The 20,376-nt window shown below is 36.7% G+C and overlaps 1 protein-coding gene across 1 annotated transcript in view; it reads right to left on the bottom strand.

Moving 5' to 3' along the window:
- DCDC1 (doublecortin domain containing 1) overlaps positions 1-20,376 on the bottom strand; it is a 458,528-nt gene that overhangs the window by 398,322 nt on the left and 39,830 nt on the right. The window contains 4 exon segments of the mRNA XM_067038066.1: positions 11,635-11,797; positions 12,287-12,383; positions 12,385-12,441; positions 13,656-13,925. Coding sequence (XP_066894167.1) covers positions 11,635-11,797; positions 12,287-12,383; positions 12,385-12,441; positions 13,656-13,925 — 587 coding nt within the window.

The following is a 20,376-nucleotide window of genomic DNA, read 5'->3' as shown; positions in this document are numbered from 1 at the left end:
TTTAACAAAATAATGAAAGTTGATCATACATTTTCAGTGTAAGCATTTGTTCCCTGCTGCAGAGCCAGCACCTGAAATAATGTTTCATCCTATAGTAAATACCCAATAAATATTTGGAAAATATTTTTCAAACATGTCAGATCAGAGTATGACTATTATTTCATTAGGTGGATATTATGTAATATTTCCATTAGGTAGCTATTAACTTGACTTATATTTTCTCTGTATATTGGAAAAAGATTACATTTTTATACTCATGATTAATTAGCATTTTCATTACCATGTCCCTCCTTGAATTTACTCAAAAACCAGAATATGTATCATGGAGGACAAAGTAAGAAGAAGCAAAAAAGTCATAGGCTTAGTGCATTACTTTGCACAGGTTCAGAACTGTAAAACCAATGAAACTTAAAAAATTATTGATTCTAATCACCCATTTCATTTACTCAATTAGTCATTCAACATACATTCACTGAATGCCTGCCAAACGTTCCCTGCTAGAGATGCTGCACAGGGAGGACCTCAGAGTTCTTGGTCTTTGGGAAGAACAAGAAAGGAAAACAACACACAGTATGACAGGTGCTTAGTCAGAGATGTCACAGGGTATTGAGGGAGCCTGGAGTAGGGGCACATGCCACAGCCTGTGGTGGCCAAGAAAGTCTCTCCCCAGGGGAAGGATGTGAGGTAGGACTTGAAGGATACATGGAGTTGGCAAAAGAGGGAAAGCATCCTCCAGGGAGGGGAAACAATGTAGGTGAAGACCCAGAGTTATGCAAGAGTATGATGGACTGTTGGGAGGAAACTGAACACAGAGAGACCAGAGATGGGAGCAAGGAAGGCGGGACGTAGCCTATACAGATCAGAGCCTCTGCGCAACTCTAAGGAGTTCCACATTCCCCAATGCAAGCCATTCGAATCTTTTGGACAGGAGGGACTACTGGAAAAATCTTCCTTACATTAAGGAAAAATCCATTTCCCTATGGAACAAAGCTATTGGGGTAAGTGAGGACGAGTACAGATCTGGAACAGCATGTCTCGAAGTGTGCACCACGGGCCTTCTATATGAGAACCAACTGGAGGACCAGGGAACGCTCACATTTAGCAACACGAGGTGAATCACAGCTCTAGGGACATATGCCTTCATATGAAGAAAGGTGATGAGGGCTGACAGCCAGGGTAAGCATTATTACATCCAGAGGCAAGAAGAAAAACAGAATCTGACTCTTTCACACCAGCTTGGAGCACCTGAGGATGCTCAACAAAGACCTGAGTGGGTGTTAGCCCTGGTGAGAAAGAGGGTTAAGCAAGGCTGGGAGTGGGTGGAATAAGGAGTAATCAAGCGGTGAGGGGACTGTTGGGCATGGGGGACAGGAAGCCAGTCTGAGTATTAAAGCAAGAAATGTATTGCCATCTAAACCCACTTTGAACTTCTCAGGAAACATACTAGCCATAGCTAACAAATGCTTTCTACACCTCTGTCTTTTGTTAACTTTCTCACCTCAAAACCCTGACACCCCTCCCAGGGCTGAGGCTATCTGGTACCTTTGTAAGAATTAGAAAACAGCCTCGGGCCTCCCTGGTGGTGCAGTGGTTGAGAATCCGCCTGCTAATGCAGGGGACACAGGTTCGATCCCTGGTCTGGGAAGATCCCACATGCCACGGAGCAACTAAGACCATGCACCACAACTACTGAGCCTGTGCTCTAGAGCCCGCGAGCAACAACTACTGAGCCCACGCACTGCAACTACTGAAGCCCGCGATCCTAGAGCCCATGCTCCACAATGAGAGAAGCCACCACAATGAGAAGCCCACGCACCGCAACGAAGAGTAGCCCCTGCTCACCGCAACTAGAGAAAGCCCCGCGCGCAGCAACAAAGACCCAACACAGCCAAAAATAAATAAATAAAATAAATAAAATAAATTTATTAAAAAGAAAAGAAAAGAAAACAGCCTCTCCATCCCCACCCAGCTCCACAGTCCTTCAGCTGTGCACGACAGGGAGCAGTGGCCCGAAACCTTCCCAAAGGTCACCCCGTCTCCTCTTTCTTACTTCCTTACTTTCAATAATAGTTAATAAGCACCTACTGTATGCAAGGTACTATGAGAAATACAAAGGGAAGTGTTAAATGAAGAAGAAAGCCTCCCCCCACCCCCGCACTCCCCAGCCACCAAAAGAAAAAAAGATTGAGGGTAGAGAATGGGTAAAAAAGGGCATTCCTGAGAGGATGTGGGAAGACTGAAAATCGCAGATCTATAGGTTCCTGGGAGAATAATTTATCCCAGCACTCCACTTCGGACCATTGTCTCATCTCAGACGAGCATTAGCATAACCATTAGCCTCTCTGCCATGTAATTATTCTTGGGCTGGCTTACTCTGGCCCCCTGCCAAACGGGAACATTCACAAATCTACATATGAATTTGGGATAGGGGATTTTTAATATACTCCTTCTAAATGTCCACTCACTGTTTGCAGCCAGGCAGGCTGCTCTAATGAGGTCTTTACCCTCCCCTCCCACCACCACCTCATTGGAATATGGATGGTTCATCATGGTACCTATTTGGTCCTTCATTCAATCACTGAATAACATTTACTGAGCAACTATTAAGTGCCAGGCCCTGTGCCAAGGAACTTGGTTTAGAGGGGAAAACACGTTTATTGCACCAGTCATTATAAATCTGATGATCACAAAAGGGTACATTGAGAATGAGCTCTTCCTTACTAGTGGGAGCTTCTGCAGAAAGTAGGACCAAATATAATGCCAATCCATCCATGAAGCTCAAAAGCAGGAGCCTTGGAGTTCTCCTTTGGAGAGTTCTTCAATCTCCCCCTTGTTGACAGTACTCTCAGCAAATTCTCTGTCCCTACACACACAACTGTCAAAGAAGGGGTCCTAGACTCACTTTATCATCTCATGCCCTCCTTTAAATTTGCTAGCCACACCTAGTGGGTTCCAAAGCATCATGACCAGACCCATCCCAGTGTTTCTCTCTAGAAAGTTAAGAGCCCACTGGGTGAGGATAGGGGTGAGGCCTGCACTCTAGTGAAGGTCTGTCATAACCTTTGGAAAAACTTCCCCAAAGGGCTACATCCCAGTCAAGTCCCCTTGACAGTTCATGTTCATACACTTACTCTCTTGCAACACTCAGAGAATATTATGCCCCAACCATAGGATATATTTTATTTTGAAGAGCCCACATCCTATTTTATTTTCCTGGTTTTGTTTATAACCAAGTCATGAAAAAAACAAGGCATGTTCTAGCAGTAGAAGGTCTATCTACATTATCACCACATTTTCTCAGTCTACTTCAAAAAAAGCCAATGCCTGCCAAGAAATTAAATAGATCTGGGTGCTCCCCACATTGTAATTTTCCATTTTGCGTGTGCCAGGCAAAGAGAATACTGCCTTATTCTGTCACCAGAATAAAAGCAGCAAACTTGCAACTTCAAATCCATGAGCTTATTAAAAATCTTATTTTTAAAAAAATTCATTCTCTTGTAGTTGGGCAATAAACTTGAAAATACATTAATGCTCTGACTGTCAAGTAAGTATAGATAATGACATTAAATATGAACAAGCACATCATTTCATGGGTGCAAGACGAGTTTATAAAATATAAATGCTCTGACAGTAAGAAAACATACTGCTATATTCAATTATATCATCTGCTCAAAATACAATTGCTTCTATGTTTGGTAAATAGACTAAATCCAGGTCGCATTCCTGTGTTCAACTGAGTTTCTAGTCACTCCCTTTTCTCTAAATACTTGCGTTCTTTGTTTCTACATGTTCTTAAGTGTCATCATTCATTGCTATAGGCATGACGGCTATACTTAACTAATAATGACAGTGGTTGTCATTAGATTTTAACTCAGTAACACTAGTCTGACATATCATTTGAAGTATGTCTTCAATTTAAATTTGATTAAAATTACAAACATCCCATCTATTGTGCCAATCAAAATGTTGTCACCCTTTCCCTGAACTTTTCTATGAACTTTCTTGAAATAAGTTATGGCAGCTTAAAGTTAAGGCTAGCCTTGGGTCATAAACATATTTTAAAATACCATTCTTGGAATTGAGCAGAGCAAGGCCAATTGGGGCTCCTTTTCTAAAAGGACTTGATTTTGACCTACACTCCAGAAAAATTCTCAAGGCAAAAAGTACAATATAGTGAGACTTCCAAGGCTTTAACTCAGATTCCCATATCATGCTGTAACACAAGTGCTTGGTAGGGATTTTAATTTGATTGTATGTATTTTAAGATCTCGGACCTAGCAAATACCTTTGGTAGTAAAACCAGGTACTTTCTTGTATGCAAAACTGATGGAAACGTGTTGAGGAAGAGATGGAGCAAAAGAAGGAAAATAGATAAAGAGCATATGTGCAAATACAATGTTTTAGACACATGTACAGCAGGTTTCTTACACACATCATCTTATTTACTCCTCATAGCTACACTATTGGGCTCAATTTATGGATGAGGAAACTGAGGCTGAGAGAGGTTAAGTGACTTGCCCAGGTTCATAGAGTAGTTTGCTTCCCTGGCAGTGATAAAAAAGTAGAGACAGGGCTTCCCTGGTGGCGCAGTGGTTGAGAGTCCGCCTGCCGAGGCAGGGGATGCGGGTTCGTGCCCCGGTCCGGGAGGATCCCGCATGCCGTGCAGCAGCTGGGTCCGTGACCCATGGCCACTGGGCCTGCGCGTCCGGAGCCTGGGCTCCTCAACGGGAGAGGCCACAGCAGTGAGAGGCCCGCGTACCGCAAAAAAACAAAAAGTAGAGACAAATTATTGTGGTGTTGTTGCTGTTTTCCCGAACCCAGGCAGCTATTCTGGGAAGGTAACAGTGGACACAAGGTTCTGATTAATAGCCTTGGGATGCTTTTTTTTTTTTTTTTTTTTTTTTTTTTTTAGTGTTTTTCTATGTATGGGAAGATGCAAGAGCCTAGGCTCATTGAAAATATTCCTTTGGTATGCATCTTTTTAAAATAAATAAATAAGTAAATAAATAAATTTATTTATTTATTTATGGCTGCGCGGGCTTTATCCAGTTGAGGCGAGTGGGGGCTACTCTTCATTGCCATGCGTGGGCTCCTCAGTACTGTGGCTTCTCTTGTTGCGGAGCACGGGCTCTAGGTGCGTGGGCCTCAATAGTTGTGGCACGTGGGCTCAGTAGTTGTGGCTCGCGGGCTCTAGAGCACAGGCTCAATAGTTGTGGTGCATGGGCTTAGTTGCTCCGAGGCATGTGGGATCTTCCCGGACCAGGGCTCAAACCCGTGTCCCCTGCACTGACAGGAGGATTCTTAACCACTGTGCCACCAGGGAAGCCCTGCCTTGGGATCTTAACAGCATTTGGAACTTTAGTTATGTTTATGAAATGCTATTCTCTGTGTTCTATTTTGATGAAGGATTTATAAACATTTAATTTTCAAATAATTTATCATTTTTTTTAGAAAAATAAGACACTATCCAATAATCCTTTTAGATATTATTACCTCTATTATACAGGTAAGGATAATGACGTGCAGACCAATCTGCCCAAGGTCATATAACAGGGACTAGAATCTTGCAATACCATCTGACTTCAAGTCGAGTGTTCTTCCCACTAAATAATAATGCATTTCTCATGTCTCTCCTAACAGATGTCTGAAAGCTTCAAAAACGAATGGTTTGGAAGGCAAAACCCTGAAAGAGTACATATAGACTATATAAATGAATTCTCAGGTAAAGAAGCAAGCAGGGTAGGTAGACAACTACCTAAGAGATTTCATTTAAAAAGGTTACTGTAAACGCCTGGTTCAGTTTTTAAATTCTCTCCTTTTGTTTCCTGACATCATTTATGCTTGTGATACCACCCTTTTTAATGCCTTTATACACTTAACGCTGTCAAAAATAACTTATTTAATTCTCTATATGTTTATGTCTATTGCTTCTTCAACCTTATTAGAACCAGAGTTCCATGAGACCTCTGTCTTGTTCACACCATATCCTGGCATACTGTAGGGATTCAATAAACACTTCTTGAGGAAATGACTGAATGAATGAATGGTCTCTCTTTAACGACTCCTCTGTTTCCTTAGACGGAACCATATGTCTTTTTTTATTGCCTTCCACACACTCTCTCAGCTCTAGTCAGGGAGATGCTCTCTCTGTCCACTTTTACCCATGTAACAAACAACTCAAGGTGATAAAGACAGCATTTATAACCTTTCTGAGTTAATATCCTAGTGAGAATTAAAATTTATCACATTTCTTTGCAGCTATGACAGAAAAACCATATCCAAAACCCTTAAGGTCAGATGTGATTCCATAAGTAGAAATTTTTGAATTTCAAAAATGTGAATATGTTACATATATCAAATATTATGTATCTAGGAGAGCAGCCCATAATCAAACACATTAATTATTTTTCATCAAACCATCGATTGGTTATACCAAATAAGGTCCTGCTATTAAATGAGTTATGAAAAAATTGTTTGGTCATCTGCAATTTTGGATTTTAGAATTGCATATAAGAGACTGTGGACTTGTAGCACTAACTCAGGGGTTGTAAGGAGAAGGTATAATACACTTTAAGCACATGCTGAGTGCATGGCATACAGAAAGTATTCAAATTATCAGGACAGTTATAGGTTTACAGGCATCTTCATTAAACAAGTGTAGCCTCTGTGTGCATATATACAATATATACAATTCAGCAATTCATGAATATGTCAAGAATTTAGATGTTTCTCAATGATTTGCTATTTTGACAGTATGAGATGCTGCCATATTCATGCTCTAAATATTCCTACTGGCTAAGGATTCTTTTCGGTGGGGAGGGGGGTCCATCTCTTGCAGTGTCTTCAAACCCACATCTGTTTATATAGTAAGGATACTGTACACATTTATAGGTTTAAAACTTTTGAAATAGGGAAATATATAAAATATGTGCCTATAGTTTTACTCTCACTTGTAGAAATAGATAAAAGAATCATATGCTCTCTCAGAAGTGGGTTTTTTTTCTCTGCATAATATCATTTTCCTGCTTTTGGTATATGCAGCTAAGTGGGAGATGAGGTGTACTGACAATCTCACCTAATACATATACTATACAAACAAAATGATAAGAGAGAATTTGGGAACACCCACTCTAACTCCCGCTGCAGCTGCCCAAGTTAAGCAGTGGTCACCCTATTGGTGAGCATCACAAAGGCCAGTATTAGCTTTAGCAGGACAAATGCAGCCATCGGTGTAGACAGCACTGTAGCATTGTCCTGAGATCCAGCCCCAAGAATAGCAAGTGTGATGTGGGTAGTGGGTCACTTCTTTAAACTTGTGCTTTTAAAACAACCATTTAAAAATCGAGGGCTTCCCTGGTGGCACAGTGGTTGAGAATCCGCCCGCCGATGCAGGAGATACAGGTTCGTGCCCCGGTCCGGGAAGATCCCACATGCCGCGGAGCGGCTGGGCCCATGAGCCATGGCCACCGAGCCTGCGCATCCAGAGCCTGTGCTCTGCAATGGGAAAGGCCACAGCAGTGAGAGGCCCGCGTACCACAAATAAATAAATAAATAAATAAATAAATAATAAAAATAAATAAAAATCGACAAATTCAGGAGACATATAATGGAAAAGAATATAATGCATGAATCCAAGTTCATTAAACTAATGCATTTTTTGAAAACAAAATATGACAGAACATTTCATTACTGATGCAGATATGAGAAAAAGTGTTATGCTGCTATTTAGAATGTGTCTTGTATGCTGTGGAATTGAAATATTTCCAAATCATCAATAATTAAAATGATGAGAATCCATCATTTCACTGACATTTACTTCTACATGAAAAGATGGCCTATTTTAAATGTGCTCACACATATTCTTGTCAATCACTAGCTGTCACAGCAAATTATTTCATTTTGTAGATCACATGGCAGTTAGCAGAAATCTCTAGGTTTAAATTTAGATCTTAGGTGTAGTATCAAGAACTCTTTTCATGGATTTTTTTTTTCTGTGACTACATCTTCACAATACAGTATGTAAAAGATGTAAAATCCTATTCGCAATACTCAGTTTCACTTCTGGTTAACAAAACTCAGGACTGAAATGAATCACTATAAATGATAACACTGAAAGCCAAATAGTAGAATAGGATATACAAGAAAGAATGAAAATACAAAACGAAAAAAAAAAAATAAATAAAAATAACAATCAGAAATCCATATGATGAAACTTGGACCTAATGAATTAGGCCCAAACAGATTTTTTCCCTCATCTTTTTTAAGACATTTAAGCTACTGCAGAGCATGAACCATTTCTTATGCTAGGTTTGCATTGCCTACAGCTCCTAGCAGTTATAAAGGAGCTGAACTCTTATAAACCCCATGAATCTGACGCAAGAATTTTTACTGTGCCACTATTAAGCAGAAGATCCAGGAAACTGTGAAAAAACCTAAACCGTATGTCCATGAATCTGAAAACTTTAAAAATGCCTTTTCAAATAACTCATTAACTTCATCTTCACAGTTCTAGAGGAATCATTAATAAATTTCAGAATCTTCAAATGGCAGAATTACAAGACTTAATAAGACAGTTGATCTTCATCAAATGTCTTCATAAAAATTCTTTCTGTTTTTCCCACACACAATTAATCTTTCTGTTTAGGTGTTCAACTTCAAATGTAAGAATTATTCTAATATTGCATTTCAACAGGGAATGCTTCATGTCAGTCTTGACCTTGGCTTGACCTCTATATGAAAGCTCTGTGTTTGGAGGTATGTGATGAATAGCTCTCCAGCTTTCTATTAAATCCAGTGCAACTGGTTGTCAACAGTGATGCTCAAAAGGGGTGGTAAAATATTTCAAAAATCAGAGATGTTCTGCAGGTCTCTTTCTACCTTAGTAAATCTGGAAATAGTTCTAAGGTAATTTTTACTGTCTACACTATTTTTCTAAAGAATAAGAAAATAATGAAGCATGGAAATATAACTGCCAAAATATACATAGATTTATTTGGCTTTCCTGTGCCAGAAATAAAGTAAATTTTCCTTTGGAGGGCCCAAAGCATTCGGTTTAAAAAATTTTTTAAATTTAAAATCAAAGATGAAGGGATCATGACAAAAAAAGAAATCAGACTATGAGTCCCTTTTTTTATCTGTCTCTGATCTGGCCTCGTACCTGGCACATAGTAGACTCTCAATGAATGTTTGTTGAATGAATGAAAATCAGTATATTAAAATAATGACCAGTTACTGACTCTAATGTTTGTTGGTTAGTTGTACATAAAATATTCATTCTCATTTGGAAAGATACAACAGTAACACCAAATTCTGCCAGGTGTTTTCCTCCTATTTACCTTAAGAAAATAGAATTTTCCAACTTCTGAGAATGCCTCCTTACTCTAAATTTATCTACCACTTTCAAAGCTACTCATGCATGTTTTATTTTTATGGTAAACTCATGACAACAAGTTGGCAAATTATCGATTATCTATGAAACTCATGCAAGAAAGGTAATTTTAACCTGATTTGAAAAAGTATATGTGAATGTGTAGGTGGTATACATATATGAAATCTTCCCATACCCCTCTCAAATTATATACATATATATGATAAATTATATATATGAAACAAATTATTATTTAATATATATATATAATAAATTATTGGTGTTTATATTCTCGTTCTGAAAGAAACCAAGTATCAGTTTTTAGGCTTATAGGCTTATCTATGAGCTTAACTTAGACAAGTGGCTTTTTCCCCATTATACTTAAGTCTTTTTAATGGACATGTGATATGCTAGTCTGTGTCCAAGCTCACCTACAATTTCTTTTCTCAAAAGACGAGGCACATCTGCCACCTGCTCTACTCCGTGTCCCAGCAACAACTGTCGAGCAGCATAAAGATTGATTATCAGTCAAAAACCATTGCACAACACCAGATTTTGGTGGGTTAAGCTTGCTGATCCAGCAAGAGATGGTGTGAAATTTTCAGGAGTGTGTGCCAACATTTTGGTGCTAAAAGAACAGCAGTGCATGTCACAGTGAAACACAGCCAAAGATACGCAGACAAAGCAGAGAAGTTTTTTGTTCTAGACTTGGCTTTAAAAGGATAAAAGAGAAAACAAAAAGTAGCAGGAAATTAGTTTGTACATTTAAAAATCATCCACCAAGCTTAGTCATGTGTGTAACATTGTTATTTTAGGCATATATGTCCAGATCTTCTAAGAAGCTTAGCTGTAAATAATTTTTATATATCTCTTGCAAAATACCATAATCATAAGAATGGCAAGTACTTCTGATTAATAAAAATAAATGAGGATCTTAAGGAAGCATTTACTACATATATATCTGAATATAAAAAAGTCACAGAAACATTTACCCACAAAGACTCATGCTTTTATACAAGCAGATGATTCAATGAATACAAAATAAAGGCAGCCATATTTTAAAGTTAAAGCAAAATTTGAAAAATATATGGGTCTACACTACTGCATAGGTAATTTTCACTGTGTATTGTAGCAACAAGTTTCTTTACAAGGACCAAATTACCTTGAACTTTCTAATGAATTCAAGAAATGATTTCCTAATGATCAAGTATTCTTAAAGAGATAGAAATCCTAGTATCATTTTATATAATAATAATAGAAGAAGAATTTTCGTCACTTCATCTGTAATGAACTTCAGAATTACTTTTCTTCTACTTATGCAATTACTGCCTAGACTTGCCTTTGGTTCACTGGCTTTACAGCAGTTGCAGGAAAAAAAAAATACTTCTAATAAGGTATAAAGCAGAGGGGAATACAGCAGTTAGATATACTGAATTTGTATGGCAAAGTTCTTATGTCATTTAAATGTGATTACCATATACAGCACTTGATAACAGACCCTGGGTATGACATGCTTAGAAGAATATTCTTAGAAAGTGGTACTTTTATTTCTCTCTTAAAACAGATTCTTTCCCGCTGAAAAAAACCTGTTTTTTATTTTAGAAAATCTCCACATTTCTGAAATGTTAGAAACAATGGACTTTTAAAAAAGACCTTATCTACAAGTGTGTCTAAAATATACATATTCATATTTTGTAAATGTAAAAAAAAAATATATATATATATTTCAAGGTTAAAAGTCAAGCTGTAGCATTTATCTAATGAAAAATTTTATTTGGAAAATCACATGTATATAAGAATTATATGTTCATTACTGGCCACATTTTCAAAATTATGTTAATGCCATCTGAAAAAAGACCAAAAGTGTAAATGAATAAATGATACTTGAAACTTTGAACTATTTTCTGAGAGAATAAGTCTAATGAATTATGTCTGTTGAGTGTCACAGAAACTAAACAGTAAATTCAATAATCTCTGATTTAATTTATTATATTTTCACCATTTAACCTCCTGCAGGCTCCCTAATGTCTATTCAGATCTATATTAAATTAAGCACCAATGCTAATGAAGGGCAATAAACGTGGCTGTCAGTGGATTTTTCTTTCATTAAGCACATTATCCTCTTACTGAGCTGTAAATGCGTAAACATTAGTTTTGTTAAACCATGCAAAAAAGACAGAATGAAAATCATTTTTTAATTGCACCCCTTAAGCAATTTACTGTGTGTGTGTGGGGGGGGGGTAGGGTGGTTTATTTTTTTTTTTTACCTTTAATTTTTTTGAATGGATCTAAAAAGGGCTCTCCCGTTGAAACATAAACATCGGCTTCACAGGGTATGTCTTCGGGTTCGAGGGCTTCAGTGCCGTCTGCCAAGAATACTCGTCGTGCAGCCATGTTCAGATTCAGCTTTTCCGTGCACTCCTCCAGCAACTAATAGAAAGCAAGAGGTAAGAGAAAGGGATTGACAACAAAGAAAGTAACACATTTCCGCTAAACAAAAGACGCAATGATCAAATAGAAACCCACTGAGCCACTTGCCAAGTAACTCAATAACTCCGACAATATGGTTATTTTGTAGCAGTTGAAAATATACAAATAGGTTAATCACAACACTGAGAATATCTGATTCTCAAATTCTAGTCCTTGAACATTCCATAATTATAATATATATACTATATTACATATAGTATATATATAATATATTATAGAGATATAAAGCCATTGTATCTGTTTAATTAAATATACTACTTATATATTGATAAAAAAAGGAATGAAATGCCTGTGAGGTCTATGTATATACATATAAGTGATTTACAGATACAGAAAATTTTAAACAATAAATGTCATCTTTCTCACTTTTCATAGATAAAGAGAATAAGGGAAGAAATAAAGCACTGAAAACTTTTGGACACCAGTTACCAAGGTGATGGTTGGTACAGTAACTTTGGCAAAAACAGTTCTAGATCCATTTTTGTAAGCTGTTACTCTAATCACTTTGGGTTGAAGTTTGTATCTGAGACAATCTATGCCAATCCTGGTCCAACTTAAATTTTAAAGAAGAGAACTCTGCAACTCTGAAGAAAAAAACACACAACAATTTGTGTACGTTAATTAGTAAAACTATTTAAGTAAATATTATCCTGGGTATTTTCTACAGATATAAGCACTAACGATTGTTCTTACATAGTCCTAAAAAAACCCACTTTTTATAAGATAAGATTGTCCATATATACTTAAATATTTTAAAAAATTTAATACATGATAAGTTTGCCAAAACTGTTCATGTAAAACACATATCTCAGAATAAACCATTTAAATCACTTTACTATAAAACATCACAACACTCATTTAAAAAAATTATACATATATATGCTATATTCTAACAGAAAGCAAAAAAAATAGTAATATGGTCTTAACATCATGAAATAGTAAATGGCTAAGATTTTCCCTTAAGTTTTCATCTTTATCAAAGTTCTTCGATTTTTTTAAAAGATTTGAAATTCAAATACATCATACTAAGCTTTTCATTCTGAAGTCAATTTTATTGCTTTCATTTCAAATTGCTTGGGGGCAGTAAGAGAAGATTTCTAAGTTTTGTTTTCTGTCAAAACCAGTTTCAATCCGTATTATTTTTCTCAGCAAAAGTACATGTAAATGACTAACATGTCATACTTTTTACTTGAGTTCTCTAGCTAACCCTGGTAACTCCTAATGCCACAGCAGCAAAGTAAACATTTTAAAGTAAAACTGTGAGATAAATTAAAACCACGATATATCCACCTATTTGAACATATGAAAATAATGTGAATATCAGTTTCTTAGTTTAATTTTTATTTTTGTCAACATTTTCTTCTATCCATAAACTCTTAACAGTTTATGATAACAATCTTGATGTGAAAACATACACAAAATGGTTTTATAAGTTCATTTCAATTTGATTTTATTTCAAATATTGGTTAAACATGAAAGGTATGCATTTCTACTTTTACACAAATATCTGGTAAACCAAGGTATTTCATGGTCTTAGCCTGATTCTGCTTCAAATATTCCTTTCAGAGTTTCATATTAACCACGTTCAAGTGTATCTCATATTTTCCCCAAGTGTAATTAGCAACATTCTACTCAAGCGCTTTCAAAGAAAAAAGTAAACAAAACAAAAGCAGAAACAAAACCCTAGAGATGTGTTATATTTTAATGTTTGAAATAGTCAACTGAGTCATTATAAATTCTGCTCAAAGGAAAAAGCTTCAACAGTCAGTTAAAAAGAACAGAGAACAGCTTTGATTACCTCAATTGACCCACTGGAGCACTGACAGGTCTGTTTCTCTTGGATGCTGATATAAAAAAGGAATTGTTTTTACTGTTTGATTTGTAGCTATCTGGGTCTGATATTTCATCATGGCTATGATCTGATGCTGTTTGATGTGTGGAGCAATCTTGAAGTCCTGACCCTTCTGATGCTGCCGCTGAATGTAAAAGTCTGTTGGGGCCAAACTGAGGCTGCAAATAATCTTCAGTAGGTTTAGTAACTGCTTTTGCCTGGGATGACATAAACTCTCTGAAAGAAACAATGCAGGGAAGAATACAGTGAATTGATGTATAATCACTTATTAACAGCTATCACATAATAACTAGTTGTGTGCTATGTGCTAGACAAAACATTACACACTTAGACAGTATTTTGCTTAAGCCCTACAATATCCCTGGGAGGTGGGTACTATTTTTATCCTCATTTCACAGATTTAAAAAGTTGTGGCTCAGAGAGGCTAATTAACTTGCCCAGCCTCACATAATCAGTAGTTGACTTGGTGGGAAACTGAACTGCAAGATGTCCTAAAATAAAACCCACATTCATAGCCATTAAATTTAATCACTTAATGAAACTAAAGAAGAAAAATTGTGTAATGCTTGAAGCAATGTTAAGTAACATTTTAAAATTCTTACATTGATTTATTAAACACTAGCACTCTGTTAAGTATTAGTAAATATAAAAATTAGAGATGTGGCTCCACCCTCAAGAAACTTGCAAACTATCCCCTAATAAAGAGAGAATGTTATGTTAAATAAACTGCTTAGAACTCTGGGTTTATATTAACCTTAAGTGCGAAAAGAATTCCTTGAAGGCAAACTTTTGTGCATTGGAATAAAGTTGGTAAAGTCTTTACAGCAGACCTCGGATTAGGTGATAACCCATCCTGGTTTGCTCAGGACTGTCCTGGCTTTGGAACTAAAAGCCACACATCTCAAAAATTCCCTTACTCTCAGACAAATTGGGACAGTTGATTACCCTACCTGGTATTTAAGCTGAAAGAGTAGTATTCAGATGAACTAAATACTTGAACAAGGGACCACATGACCTGGGATGATATGTAAATCTATGCAAATACCAAGTCAGAAAGATGGAAAATGTAGAATTGCTGGCATGATAAAATGAAACAATCTTAAACATATTTGAGAATATTGAGCTGTTGGGTAGAGGATCAGCCATAGAAGATAGTTAGTTTCCATGTATTACTGTAATTGGGGCTATTTTTATACCAACCACACCTGCCTCTTTCCAATTTGCTAGTTCCTCAATAGTCCTTATAAGTAATATAATGTAACCTCCCCATCCACACAGTTACAAAATAACACATGCTTAGTGTGGAAAGCTTGGCACAAACAACCCCTACTCCAAATTTTTCTCATCCACAAATTTCATTATAATCACAATGATTTCATCTGGCCTGTCTTCATTATGTCCACAAGGGTGTAAAATGGTTTATTATTTCCTCTGAAAGAATGGAAGGTAGTTATGTGCCACAGGGTAAATGGTTGCATGCGGATGAGAGTTGGAAGTCCCCATAATACAGGACTTTATTCCCCTTTGAAAATCCTCCCCATTTATTTATGAGTCCCTAAGGTAGTGCACTATAAATTCCTAAAACTGCCTCCTAAGTCCCTATAAAAATCTGTTGGTGAGAGTCATAGCTGTTTCATCTTACTGCCTCACTGCTGCCACTGGCCATCACAAGAGCAATGAGATCCATACGGAAGTGCTGCCTTGTAGTATTCCCCAAGATTCCAGTGCTTGGAATGCCAGAACAGTTCAGTACAGAGGTGGGAAGAAGACACACCTCTCTAACTCTATTTTATACTAAGTCACCTGGACACTGAAGCAGGTGAAGTTGTAGGCAAAGTCCCAGAAAGTCTTCATTGAATAGTTTCATCAGCTCTCTTAGCCCTTACCCAACTCAGTTACAGGGACACTAACCCAGTCCACAGGCTAGAAAAGGAATAAATAGTATATCATACCCTTCATAATGACAATAATAGTAACAATACTAACAGTTAATGACTACAAAGCACTTATTATGACAGTCACTGTTCTAAGCATTTTACTTATATTTACATTTAATCCTTACAACAGTCCTATATTATATTCTTCCTTTTACAGATGAGTAAACTGAGGGCTTATAGAACTTGCCAAAGGTCACACAGCAGTCAGGTGTCAGAGACAAATCCAAGTAGTCTGGCTCCACAATATCTATACTTAACTATCATCCTATGATATTATTCCCATTAACCCTAAAATTTCCTTATTTTCCATTAGTTAGAAAATTGAAGTTCCTATTCAAAAAAGTTTAGGAAAACAGATGGCTACTACAATGGAACTGAAACTTAAAACACAGGAGAGTAATGGGGAGGTGGGCAAGGAGGTAGCTCTACATTAGCAGCAGTGAACCCGCAGTGCTCTTGAGCCAATAAAGCTCTAATATCTAGATGGTATTTAAGTCACCACAATTGTAGTCTCCCTATTTTTCTTTCTTTCCCTTGTTTCTCCTCCCCTTTTAATTTTAAAATACCCTTTTCACCCGCTCTGCAAAAATCTCTTAAAAATCCCATGACATTCAGATTTTAATTAAAGTGAATTTCCTCCTCCTCCAGATTTATACACATCTTTACATAGTTATCCTCCTTTCAAAGACAGTTTTTGCCTTTTGAGAATTTAGCTTGTTTACATTTAATATATATTCACAAGGTTATCTCCTTCACCAGGACAGTCTTTGTCCTTTGAGAATTTACCTTCATGCTTATGCTTTGTTTTCTATTTTTCTTGTTTTATGTTCCTTTTCATTCTTATATTTTCTCTTGGATTAAATAATACTTAAAAAATTGTTACATTTTTCCCTTCTATTAAGTTGTATGCCACACTTTAACCTTATTTTTAGTGGAAACATTAGATATTACAATATAAACCCTTGTCTTATTAAAGTTTAACATAAATGACTAACTTATTACTTCCAGAAAATGCAAGAATCTTAGACCATATCATATCCATTTATTGCTGTTTCTCTGGCTGGTGAGCAATACTTTTTTATTCCATTTTTCATGGATAGGTGCATCTATCTTTCACAGCTCCTCGTTTTATGCAAGGAACTCAGCTCCAAAATTCTGCTTGCATGGGTCTGAGGCTTTGCACCCTGTCCTCTCTGTGTTTCTTAAGAATTTCTAATTACATAAATTTTATATTATAATTTCTTTTAAGATCTACATTTTGTTACAGCTGTCTTTTATAAAATTTGATAAGTTGTATGGCAGTTTTCTTGGACTTTTTTTCCCAACCAGAAAATTCTTAACCAGGAATTCCATGTGGATTTCTAAACCAACTGTTTTAGGAAATGATCTTTTATCCAAAAAATAACCTCACTTTATCTTCAGTTACTGTTGAGGCTTTCTACCACATTCTAGAACTTGGGCTAATTTTATAACACAGATCTTCTTTTTAAGCTTTCTATGTCCATCTTATTATCTTGTCCTGAAGTCTACGATAAGTCTCTACTGTGACTATTTCATTATATCTGTAATTCACATATACACAGATTTCAAGAAGTTCTCTCTTCAGTAAGACTTCTATGCTACCTTCTTGTATAAAAATGTACTTCCTTCCTGTACATTCACATCTGCCCTGGTAGGTTTGATAGCTGAAATCACTATATCATACTGACCCCTTCCTACCATCTAAAATGCTAGACCCTCAATTTCCGTCAAATATTCCAATCATCGTTGTATTACTTACTCTTCTACCACTGGTAAAAATCATTTTTACCACTGGTAAAAAGCATCCTTTTCTAGCCTGAAATCTAAAAGCCACTATATTAGGTTGATACAAGAACATCAATCACACTACTTTAGAAATACATCTTCTTAAGAAATATTTCTTATCTACCTACCTATATTAGTTTTCTATTGCTGTGCAACAAATTACCACAAACTTAGTGGCTTAAAACAACACCTATTTATTATAGCACAGTTTCCGTGGGTCAGAAGTCTGGGCAAAGTTTAGCAGGAACCTCTGCTCGGGATCTCATAAGGCTGAAATCAAGGTGTCAGCTGGGGCTGCAGTCTCATCTGATGCTCAGGGTCTTCTTCCAAGCTCATTCAGTTTTTTTCCAGAATTTAGTTCCTTATAGCTAGAGAACTCATAGTTACTATCATCTTTGAAGCCAGGGGAACTCACCTTTCTGACTTTTCTGTCTCTGATCTCCAAACTCTCATTTAAAGAGTAGATCTGATTAGGTCAAGCCCACCCAGGATAATCTCCCATTTGATTAACTCAAAGACAACTGATTATATGCCTTAACTACATCTGCAAAAATCTCCTTTGCCATATAATGTAACCTAATCATGGGAGTGACATCCTATCATATTCAAAATCCCACCCACACTTAAGAGGAGGGAATTATACCAGGCATATATACCAGGGGGTGGAAATCTTGGGGACCAGATTAGATTTCTGCCTACCACACTAGCTATACAATTATGCAGTCTTGACTATCCATTTTTTTATACCAAATTTAGATCCAGATATTTTATTTTCTGGAAAATTCAAATGCAACTTCTTAAGATTAAATTTGTCATCATTAAATACTGAGACTATTTTAAAGAATGTACCACAGTTTCTGATGGTAAATCCAAAGAGGAACTCAAGGAAATGCTTTGAGAAGTGGCATTGTTATTAGAATAAATTACTACTTCCTAAAGTAGATATTTTCAAGAAGGGGGGTATTCATTTGGATGTAAATTTCTTTTAAAAAGCATCAGCTACATCACTTCTGAGTTAGTTTATGGTCAGTTATTGGAAATAGATTATTTCTTTTAGCAACTGAATAATTCTTTAGAAATTAGGTCATAAAAAAGAACAAAGAACAAATGTGGTTATGTGTGTCTATACTACAAACATATACAAACTATGTAAATATTTAAGAATTTTATGTGCATTTAGAGAAAGATGAAGTAAAATATGTCAAAACTTAACCTTAAAGCAGTATGGATAAAAAACTATTCGTTAATTAAAAACTATAAAAATTTAGGTTATTGAATCTTGTAAACAATTTCTACGTATGATACAATGGATATGATAAATCACAGAATTACAAAGCTGGAAGGTACATTAAGAGATTAACTAAGCTTTTATTCTTTTCTGAAACAGTACTATACCTCATCTACATATAGGATTTCTACTACAATCAAAAAGATTATCAGGGACAGATCTTAAATATTGTGGAATTGACAACCCCCTTAATATCTCAGGCTAATATCTGACTGATTATGCTTTACTCTCTGTGGTTTCCATTAAATCTAATTTACAATTTTTGTCTCACAAAGCAACAACTAAGTAAAGGTGTGACATCTAAAAGTATAAAATTATGCCCAGGGAGGAGTATAGAAAAAGCAGATAAATAGACCATGACAAGATTTAAAGGTATGATTCTAGTTTTGACAAGAGCAATTTTTCTTCTCATTTCTTCTGTTTTAATAGCATTAGTGAATCTTAGTGACTTTTTATAGCAACTCGAGGAAAACTCCTAATAAAGTCATACTTGCCACTCTCTTACTCAAGGACTTCTACCAAGTGGTGCCACCATTGCCCCCCTGTAATATCCCTCAGCTATAATTGCACCACATTGCCATCCACCATTCTTTTTTTTTTTTTCGGTACTTGGGCCTCTCACCGTTGTGGCCTCTCCCGTTGCGGAGCACAGGCTCCGGACGCGCAGGCTCAGCCGCCATGGCTCACGGGCCCAGCCGCCCCGCGGCACGCGGGATCCTCCCAGACCGGGGCACAAACCCGCGTCCCCCGCATCGGCAGGCGGACTCCCAACCACTGCGCCACCAGGGAAGCCCCTTCCACCATTCTTACACGTATACCTTTTTGTCAATGGTGTTCACTCAGCTGATCTATACCCATTACTGTACACCTTTCAATCAGTAAGTATTTAATAAATATTAATCTGAACTTAGTGCTTACACTTTCTAAAACCCCTTCCATAATACAATAATTGTCTGGTGGAAGAGAGAAATGTTATATACATTGTCATGAATATAAATTTACAATTACTGACTATGATTAGTACTGTGAAGGAAAAGTCTTGGCTATCATGAGGGTCATCATGAGTTCAGAGGTTAGGGACATAGAGAAAATCTCTACAAAACTGTTCAAGCTGGCAAGACACATGCGAGGAGTTAACCCCACGAGATCCTAGTCACTCCTTATACCAAATCATTCCCCCAGGTCCTGTGCAAGAACTGATGTATTGTTTTGCATATTGATATGTTTGCTTTGTGATGTATTATGTGATTTCAGATGATTTCATATCCCACTCTGCAATGGTAAGATCCTTGTTTTATCTCTTTTCACTGCGATACTCCAACTAGTGACTAATATGCAGGAATTGTTCTTTGATAATTATGACATCATGCAAAGGTGTGTCACAAAAATGCCGTTGATAAGAAACATACACAGTTTAGTAGTAAAATATAATAAAGCCAAAGCTAAGAGTTATGTCATGTAACATTGAATATTTATCTAAGAGTCATTCCCCCCTTTAGATAAAAAGCCTAAGTTATGTTTGAATATTCACCCTCTTATGCCCATGGAAGGCATCCCCTGATCAGCTCCAGTGGGTAAATACTCAATGGTCTAACACCAATGATGCTAGTTCCATTTCCCTTGCCTTGTGCTGGTT

This window comes from Kogia breviceps, chromosome 7 (genome assembly GCF_026419965.1).
Source record: "Kogia breviceps isolate mKogBre1 chromosome 7, mKogBre1 haplotype 1, whole genome shotgun sequence".
Taxonomy (NCBI): domain Eukaryota; kingdom Metazoa; phylum Chordata; class Mammalia; order Artiodactyla; family Physeteridae; genus Kogia; species Kogia breviceps.
The sequence above is the reverse complement of the archived record's forward strand: the minus strand, read 5'-3'. Positions and strand labels throughout refer to the sequence as shown.